At 39.6% G+C, this 10,613-nt stretch overlaps 1 protein-coding gene across 1 annotated transcript; it reads right to left on the bottom strand.

Moving 5' to 3' along the window:
- Positions 1-1,831: 1,831 nt before the first annotated feature.
- Positions 1,832-10,169, bottom strand: LOC145906235 (NACHT, LRR and PYD domains-containing protein 3-like). Its single transcript, XM_082993664.1, has 4 exons — positions 10,052-10,169; positions 7,261-7,370; positions 6,812-6,944; positions 1,832-3,579 (listed from the first exon to the last, which is right to left on the bottom strand). The coding sequence occupies exons 1-4, from the start codon at positions 10,167-10,169 to the stop codon at positions 1,832-1,834; spliced, it is 2,109 nt and encodes a 702-aa protein (XP_082849790.1).
- Positions 10,170-10,613: the final 444 nt, after the last annotated feature.

Raw genomic sequence — 10,613 nt, 5'->3', positions numbered from 1 at the left:
CATTAAAAAAGTGAGCAGACTGTCAACAGCTTATTCTGCAGCAGTAAAGCCAGTTTCAAAACACGCCAATTAAATTAACCCAACAGCGTCGCCCAAGAAAAACAGTCTGGGGTCAGACGCGACAGTGTTGTCAAGTATTTTGATGGCTATTTTGAAAGTGTTTAGTTTGGTCAATAAGTTTTCCCCGTGTAACTGTCCTTTAACGTCTTTTAGTAATCGCCCTTTCCTTGATCTCCGCTGACCGTTAGTTGTCTTTGTTCTCCGCTTTATATAATGGGTGCTGTCAAGTTGTGCTCTGTTTGGATTGCATGATTCTTCAACTTCCCCTGAGCGTTTTATTGTAAACTCACTAAGTTTGGCGTTGGTATAATGGCGTTTGTTAATTTCGTATCCAAATTTTTTCATGGTAAATAAATATTGTTGGAATGTTTGCATCAGGTTTTCAAGTAACGTCAGGTTAGGAAACACAAGAAACAAAACTCACGTGCCAGCTTATGTCAAATGCGTTAATCAAATAAATTTCCTATCAATCATAAATATTATTGTTAAGACCCGGCTTGAGGCTCATAATTGACAAATTGGTCGCAACAGGAGGCGTGGGCGCAGCGAAACGATTTCGCGTTTGCCCGTTGACGCCTGACAGTGCGACATTGAGTACCGACATCAGTAGTCAAATTTCACCGAGGTAAAGCTGTCGAGTTGTATAATGACCCCGGCACACATATGCTTTTCATTAACTTAGCGTGGCTTCGACGTCGGACAACACGATTCGGGACCCCAGTCGCTACCTTGTGGATTTCTCTCTGGGAAAATGGAATCCATTACCGGGCAATACAGTGACGCGATGACTAATCTAGGCTTGTCGAACCCCGACTTGGTACCAAAAACACCCACCTTAACGGATGCGTTAAGCGTAAGCAATCCCGGGTAAGACACTTTCCCTCTTCGCTACTTTTGAATGATGTCATTCTCCAATAATCCAAAATCTCTGCGTGATTTGCAAAACATGCTTGCGATCGGCGTACAAAACAAAATAATTTACTGGTCCACTAGTTGGAAAACACTTGCATTTGTCCAGATTCCGAGCAGTCAAGTATTGTATGATTTATAACTTGGGAATTTTTCTCACAACTGGACTAATATCTCACTAAGTCTCACAACTGGACTAATATCTCACTGGTATAAAAATGCATAAACAACATCTTACCGGTTTGCTTCTCCTTCGAATCACGAAGGTAAGATTCTCGAGGTCATGCGGAAGGAGCGATGAGTTACTGAGGTCTGTCTTATCAGGGAGTAAGGAGGACACGATTGAAGTTATCTCCTCATCGTTTACTTCATGAGCCCAGCTGCAACATCCAAGTATCGATTGTTTGGTTGGTTCCCCCATATACGACGATGCGACATTCTTCAGCAGCTTCTTCTTCGCTTCCTTGGTACATTTCAGACAAATTAAATTAGTAGAGTTTGAATCCTGCATTGTCACAGAATGTTTCAATAGAAAAACTCAATTTCCCAAAATTACCTAAAGGTGCCCCTGCTTTATTGGTTATGTTGTTTTGCGTCACTCGGCTCCTCTTATAAAACAAATGAACCTAACGGACAACACCTCTAGTACGATGACACTTGCGTGCGACGCATTCTTTGCAAAACAATAGTTAACGACTGTGATGTCGTATTACGACCTAAATGACAACTTGGACCGCAACGATGCAGCTATGGACGCGCTTCTTTCAAATTATTTATTTATTCGACGAAGAAGACTTTATATTGGAGGGAGTTAAAAAACCAAACATTAAATACTGTAAGTTTTTTAGGGGGACCAATCATATTATATCCTCACCAATCCAAATATTAGGGAAAGTCCCTGCGCCCCCTTCTCCAGGATTTGCGGCATGGGTACAGAAATGAATAAACAACATCTTACCGGTTTGCTTCTCCTTTGAATCACGAAGGTGAGATTCTTGAGGTCGGTCGGGAGGAGTGATGAGAAACTGAGGTCGATCTTATCAGGGAGTAAGGAGGACACGATTGAAGTTATCTCCTCATCGTTCGCTTCATGAGCCCAGCTGCAACATCGAAGTATCGCTTCGTTGTTTCGTTCTCCCATATACGACGATGCGTGATTCTTCAGCAGCTTCTTCTTAGCTTTCCAATCTTCACGTGAACATCCAGGAACTACGACTTCAATATCGTTGAAAACTGAAGAATCACAAATTCCGAACGCGAACTTGGCAACAACCTCCCATCTGTCCTTGGTAAGTCGGGTGTATTGTTTCTTGAAATCTTCTGAAGGCATGATCGTCATCAGGTAAACCGCGGAGAAGAATTCTTGCCAAATGAGATGTGAAAAATATCTACGTTTATGTCTGTCCAGTATTGTCAACTTTAAGTTTCCCTGCTTCGTAATTGAGGTATTCAGAAAAGCATGAACTGTTGAATCATTCAGTTTTGCGCTTTTGAAATCCTGTACTTTGAATACAACTTTCTTGTTCCGAAATCCGTCCCAGGCCAGTTTTGAAAGTTTGTTCAACTGTGGAATTTCATTCTTAAGGTGGTCAGTCTGGGAGTATTGAACACAAGTAGATGCCAGAACACGAGTAAACGAAACAAGCTGACTATCATCATCATGACTCAGCAGATAGTTGACGGTCAGTATGAAATTAACTGGAACGTAACAGTAAGAGAACATGTTGGTGTTTTGTTCAAGTTTGTTCTGTACAGAGTCATATCTTGCACCGCATATCTGTTGTCCAAGTTCTCTCTGTGAGTTTGGAGTTAAGCCGAGTATCTGAGCAATAAACCTTGGTCGATGTGAAGGATGGAGTTTGTAGAATGGAGCCGGTCGTGACGTGAATATCTTCCGGGAACGTGGAAGCAAATTTCCACTCAGTAAATGCTTGAGATAAACTTCTGCTTTGTTCTCTTTATCCAGGAGGGGAGTGGGAACTTTACTTGAGAATGATTTGAAAGCTGCTTCATCTACTCCGTCGAAAACAAAGAGAACATCTGGATCACCATTGATTGCTTGCATTATGCCCTGAGCTACCTCTGGATTGTATTCCCAGCTAAGCAGCATGGCGTGGAGGAGAAACCGAAGAAAAGTCATGCTTGTTTCGAAGTTTATATTTCGGATTACAATGTAGAAGATGAAGGATATTTTCCCAAATAACTCTCTATGCAAAGCTTGTAAAGCCCATTTTTTGCATGAAGTTGTTTTCCCGATGCCCGCTTGACCTACAACGCCGACAATATTTCCATGCTTTTCCAAATAGTGGCGTTTTGCTTCCACTTGTTCGGGTTTAAGTTTCTGTTCTGCTTCGTCTTGTGCTGTTTGCTTTGCACGAGTAAACATTTCTTCAGGACTGATGTCACCGGATGGTCGATCGTAAACTTTAGCCAACTCCTCTCTACAATGGTAATGTCCTTCTGCTTGAAATTCGTCATCAATTTGTTGTGGTTTGCTGACTATGGATAGGTTGACTGGTATTATGTTTCGTTGGGTAATTTCTGCAAGTGATGATTCTTCACTGGCGATGGATTTCACTTTATCTTTTAAAATTGACTTCAGTTCTTCCCCTGCAACAAAGTTTTGTTTTACATTTTTGGAGTAGAACGTGTGAGGCGTTTTGTAGAACAAAAAAATGGATGCCTACGCGTTGGTTTGTGATGTCACAGAGTATGGAGATAAAACCTTAAGTCGTTGTTTTTGAACATCAAGCACAGTTAATCCCAGGCAACCAAATTAAAAATATAACGCAACGAATTTGCTGATAAAACAATGGCGGAAATTTGTTGTCATGAATTTTTTTATTTGTGATTATTCGTGCTAAATTGTGTAGGTAGAGTTTTGTATTGTTTTATGTTCCCAGCTAACAACAGCAAAAAAATTAACTAAAATATTAAACAATAAGAGGATATTACAACAGTGAATTAATAAAAACAACGCAATCCCAATTTGTATCGAATCAATGTGAGCACAAGCCTAATAATAACAACAATCCGTTCTACTACTACGCCGAAAGCAGATAATCTGTGTCCAAGGAATCGAAATGATCAAAACCAATACAATAGCTGCCAATGTAAGGACTGATGTTGCAATGAAATTGCGGGCAGGGTATCCTCGGTGAGGAATTTAATGGCCGCTCTTTTAAAGCTATGTATTTCATTGTTTGTTGAATTAAGTGTTTCCGTACAGTGATCGTAAAGTAATTCAAGGGTTTTTGGCATGTTGTTACGCGCACACTAGGTATGTAAATGTTCATGTGGAAGGTTATCATGTGTTGTGTTGATGAATACGTATAACGGGAAAAAATGTGTTACTAAAGATTTGATGGCGAATTTACTTCAAAATATTTAAAGACAAAACATCACACATAACGTGCAATTTTTCTATATTTATAATATTAAGTAAGTCAGGCAATGCCTTGACGTGTGTTTTGTAATAACTGTTTGTTATGAGCCTTGTTTCCATTCAGACATTGGGGCCTCACAAATTTTCCATTCAGTCTGTTTCATTGGAGCCTCAATAAACATCGCAACAGTAATTTAAAGTTTCTTGGCATGTAATTGTGCGTCAGTTGGTCATACAAAAGACTTGACATAAGGCTGTTTCTCATTAATGTGAATATGTGATTTCATTGTGATGCAACTTCATCTAAAAATGTTGAATGCGCAAATCCCCGTATAACAGACAAACTGGGATGTGTCTGTTACGTTTACGTGTTCACGTAACATGGACATTGGACATTTACACATATCATGAACACTGATCACAAATAGCCAAATTACGTCATTAAGAATTTTGCTTTTGCAAATCTCCCACACTATTCTCACGCGATGTTAGTTGTTTTGTTTGATTGACGTGTGGTCACTTTACTGACCAGTCATTGTACTTGCATGCATATGCTCGCACGCATTGTACTCGCACGCATTGTACTCGCATGAGATTTCTATGCGAACCGTCTAGTCATTGTTTGCAGAGGGTTCGCTTCTCACGTAACTGTTGTAATGCATCGCTTGTTCTGGTTTGGTTTTCAAGTAATTGTTTTGTGAAGAGAATGGGCTGCTGTCCGTCAGATAAGATAATAGCTTTTGTCGTGGGAATTTCGAACCGACTTTTTCGTTGTGGTTAGAACTGACTTGTATTTTTGTGTATACATGTGCATGCTTTCTTGACTAACCACGCTCACTCATATTTAAACCCATATATCGAACAGTTAAAACTTTATGTTCCACTTTACAATACCTAATTATTTGAACAATCGTAATTTTGTTATGCAGACCGACTAAATTTTAGTTAACTTTCAGTTTTAGTTTTCCTGATTCGGATTCGGAAAACCGCAGATCGGTTTCATCGGCAAAGGATGAAACATGTTCTAAATCATTTATATAAAAACGTCTAGAGGCAAATACACGCTCCAGAAAGACATTAAAATTGCGCAGCGTGAAGTACAACGATTGTGGAAGTCAACACCCCCGACGCTATTTCTCCTGTACGCTTTAGTATGTGACGTCTGGCGTCACTCACCCATTAATTTTGGGCATTGAACTTTGTCTATGAGAACTGCTCTATAGTTTTGTTAACGTCGTAGATTTATGACGGCCGATTGGTCGTTTATCATTAGAAGTACAAACGTTGTTTTAATTGTATGATTTTTTGATGAAGTCTTTTTAAATTAGGAGTATTCACCTAGGCCGCGCGTTTCCAGGTTTTGAGTGCAACTTAGACGTTCACCAAGTAAGGTATGACAAAGCTTGCTCGAAATCGCAGTTTGGTTTGGGTAAGCTATTAGTTTAGACCTTTCGCCCCTTGAAGGTTAGGCAGAATTTCAGGGTCGCCAACGAACTTCGGTCACACAAGTAATCATTCCACCACCGGTGTTTGTGTGAGTTTTCACTAATCTCGATATTATGTTCGTACTCCGAATGAAGCGTTGGCAACTTTAGTTCAAACAGAAGATAAGCACTGTTGACTAGTGTAATGTGTACATAAGTAACCTTGTTTGCATACTGTGCCATGGTTGACTGTTTACAACTTGTAATGTAAGATGTATGGAAAACTTTCCTTTAACACAGAAGTAAATTTATTCGCTTTCTGACGAGCAATATTTAACACTTGAATTACAAACGAGTCGATTTCTACTTAACAAACTTTTTTGATATTGCGATATAAGTTGAAAAATATGTCATGCAGAAAACTTAAATATTCTGACTTTTGCTAACTTTTTATTCCAGTCATAAGAATTGCCATCAAACCGTGTTAGTGACTTGGAAGTTTACATTCGATTCCAACTTTAAGCCTCTATCGTTTGCTTGAAAAGGTTTGTCTAACTTTCAACGCTAAGACATCACATAAACCCCGTCCGATTTACGGTTTTTCAAAAATAATTTGACAACCACAACGAAATAAAAAATGCATTTTTGAGAATGGTTTAGCGATTTATAATATCAACGACTTTACCCCAACACCCATAAGGTTAGTCTCTGCTCAGGTTGTATTAAACCATGCCCAAAATGTGTATTGTTTTATTTCGTTGCTGTTTAGCTTTAACGCCATCAATTGCTCCACGCAAGTATCGTTAATAGAAAATGGAGGTGCATTTCTGACGTTTCGACGTTGAACAATGTTTAGTGTGGCGTAATTTGAGGTTTAAAGTTAGATAAACCTTTTTAAGTTGTGAGTCAAAAATCTTTGACGAAATTAGAACTAAACCGGGTTGTTGGTAATTTAATTTCTGTTTTATGCTGGAAGCTACAACCCCTACAGTTTGGTCGCAGACAACACTCTATTCTACCAATGTTCACTCACATTTTTCCTGTATTTGTGATTGTAAGTTGGGTTGTTGTGGTGTTGTATGTTGAACCACGTTGACCTGTTGTTTGATCGTAACATTTGTGTGGATATGTTGGTCGCCAAGAACAACAGTTTCTGCTTGGATGTTCTGCACATATTGTGACTTTGTGTAAGTCAGGAAAAAATGAGTTTATTGACAAACAATTTAGTAAAACATTTCTGTCGTAGAATTTTTGTGTTAAATTTTCATCAGTGTCATAATTTATCACTGCACGTTGTGCAGATATTCCTGGAACATCAACTACGTTGTGGCTGGTCGTTGGTAAAACATCCAACATTGGTTCTAGGTTTTCTACACGTTTAGGAACAGTTTGATTCACAAATTCATCTGTATCACTCGATTCCTGACTGGAGCTTGTAGTAAAATTATATTTTCTAATTGCTATCTCCACATTATAACTTACCACCACATGTTGTGCAGATGTCCCTGGAACATCAACTACATCATGTTGACTGGTCGTTGGGAGAACATTCAACATTTGTGAGAGATCATCTACATCTCTTGAACTCCCAGCTTGATTGAAAAATGAATGTTTAAGTTTTGTATGGAACAAGTTAATTTTAATCACAATAAACAGATTTATCAACGTGTTTGCAGTAATGTAAAAACGCTCATTCGTAGAGAGAAGTTGATTTTACGTTACCTTGTCCTTGGGGTGAAGAAAATGACATCTTTGGCTGCAAATATTTGAAAGGATTTGAAACAAAATGAAATAAATAGAATTTTTATGAAAACATTTGTTATTAAGAAATGGTAGCAATGATATTCGGCCGTATTAATTTCAATATATAACCTTATGGCTTGGTTTGGTCAGGTTTTCAACATTACTTGATCCAAGTTCAATTCACTTTCGACCATACTACAAATAATATCCTTCACTATAATAAAACCTAATTCCTAAACCTGCAGGTTTCATTGCACGAAGTCAAACATACAACATTTAAATACAGGCTCGATTAATTAGGCAACAAAACCTAACTTTCGTAACAATAAAAATTTCCTTTGATAACATGGAACCAACCATAAGCATTTAGATGATTTTTGGACGTCACACTTTTGTGATAATAATTATTAATTCCTTGCATTCGCAACAACAAACCTTCGATGAACAACATTCAACCAAACACGTCACGCATCAGTGAATATCCTGCTAGGAGAGATGGGAAAGTTGGTCGTACATTTGGCAAGCTGAGATTCTCGGTAAACAAACTGACATCTACCGCGAAAAACTAAAACCCTTCGTGTTTTTTCTCCAGGCAAACTAAAACCTCCATAAAATCATATTCCCCAGTTTCCCATGAAATTGTTTCAATACAGAATAGAAATATTACTTTCAGATCATTTGTTCTCGTTTCAAGTTAGTTTTGATCTTGTCAGATTGACGACTGACATCAACGTTGACCAACCGCTTACTTCGTTCAACTTCGATGGAACTTCGCACACAACTTACTCTATTTAATTACAGCTGCAGACAGGGTGTATACACGCACTGTTTCGACCTGTAAGGTCTCATCAGTGCAGCTGTTGATGTGGCACTGTGCGAGCTGGTAGACTAGCAGGCACAGGCCATAGTGCGCTCCACGTGGTTCGTCTGTGTTGATTGGTACTACAAAGTGGAAATTAGTGTGCCTGCTAGGCTACCAGCTAGCATGTGCCACGGCCACCAGCTGCACTGATGAGACCTTACATTACGAAACAGTGCGTGTATACACCCTGTCTGCAGCTCTAATTGATTATTATGGCTCTTTTGCGCATATATTACTCTATTTAACCTATTTAAACTACAACACTTGTTGAAGATATCAGGTGTCCAAATTGTGACAAAGCAAGAAGTAATCGTGTAGGAATCATCATTGCAACAAACCTACGGTCAAACATCTCAAAACTTTCACATTCACGTAATGGAATATCACAAAGTTGTGTAGAAATACTTTAATGCAGATTCGAGATATTTCCATTACAGAAAAATTAAATTGTTCGGGTAAAACTTAATAATATATTATACTGACAACATGGAGTTTTGTGTAGGAAGGCATTGGCTGATATTTAAATTCAATCGAAAAAGACAAAAGTTTAAATATGTGGCCCGTGTTTAACATCAGGATGGCGAAGGTTCGATGTTCTACCGGATGGAGAATATTTCTTACTCGGTAAACTAACCTGGTAACAGAACAAACAACAAGTCTGCTTTGTGACGGGACAAAAGTCAATTTTTATGTTTTGTCAACAGAACGCCCCTACTTACTCATATACTGGTGTTAGTTAATACCATATAAGGGCATGGAACAAATGATGGCAAACATTCATGTTTGACGCTACGTGAGCGTTCGAGCAGGTACGACCAAACAATGAAAGTAGTTTGAAGGAAGTTTCCCATCTTAACTTGGTAACTTCAATGAAATCATCCAACATCAGCGCGACATCTTGGGATGTGGATATTTAGTATAACATACAGTTTATTTTCAGTAAAGTTTGCAAACTTTGTCTCGATGGTTGAATACGCAGCGACCACTAGCGGCAATTTATACGAAACACGTGACGGATTTTCACTGCTTTCCTAAGCAAATTGTCATTATAAATGTACGTTTGTAAATATTAAATAGCTTCTTTATCACTATTGATTCCCATATATGGGATATTTTTTTCAACGGAGCTATGTGTATAATGATGACGGTTCGTCACGCTTCACTGAAGGCGGGGGAAATCACCTACTGTGTCTGGAGAGAAGAAGGGAAGGAGATTTAGGTGAAAGTTCACCGCACAATGGGACGATGTGGTTGGCGTCAAACACCAACATCTGATGCGAACTGTTTCTACTCATGAGCGTCATCTAGCGCCTGAGGTCAAACAATAAGGCGTTTACTGTCAACGAGGGGAATCACCTACTGTGTCTGGAGAAAAGAAGGGAATGAGATTTCGGTGAAAGTTCACCGCACAGTGGGACGATGTAGTTGGCGTCAAACACCGACATCTGATGCGAACCGTTTCTACTCATGAGCGACATCTAGCGTCTTAGGTCAAACAATGAGGCGTTTACTATCAACGAGGGGAATCACCTACTGTGTCTGGAGAGAAGAAGGGAAGGAGATTTAGGTGAAAGTTCACAGCACAGTGGGACGATGTGGTTGGCGTCAATCACCGACATCTGATGCGGACCGTTTTTACTCATGAGCGACATCTAGCGTATCACCTACTGTGTCTGGAGAGAATAAGGGAAGGAGATTTAGGTGAAAGTTCACCGCACAGTGGGACGATGTAGTTGGCGTCTAACACCGACATCTGATGCGGACCGTTTTTACTCATGAGCGACATCTAGCGTATCACCTACTGTGTCTGGAGAGAAGAAGGGAATGAGATTTAGGTGAAAGTTCACCGCACAGTGGGACGATGTAGTTGGCGTCAAACACCGACATCTGATGCGAACCGTTTCTACTCATGAGCGACATCTAGCGTCTTAGGTCAAAAAATGAGGCGTTTACTATCAACGAGGGGAATCACCTACTGTGTCTGGAGAGAAGAAGGGAAGGAGATTTAGGTGAAAGTTCACAGCACAGTGGGACGATGTGGTTGGCGTCAAACACCGACATCTGATGCGAACCGTTTCTACTCATGAGCGACATCTAGCGTATCACCTACTGTGTCTGGAGAGAATAAGGGAAGGAGATTTAGGTGAAAGTTCACCGCACAGTGGGACGATGTAGTTGGCGTCAAACACCGACATCTGATGCGGACCGTTTCTACTCATGAGCGACATCT

Source organism: Ascidia mentula, chromosome 6, assembly GCF_947561715.1.
Source record: "Ascidia mentula chromosome 6, kaAscMent1.1, whole genome shotgun sequence".
NCBI lineage: Eukaryota > Metazoa > Chordata > Ascidiacea > Phlebobranchia > Ascidiidae > Ascidia > Ascidia mentula.
This window is presented reverse-complemented; position numbering and strand designations above follow the sequence as displayed.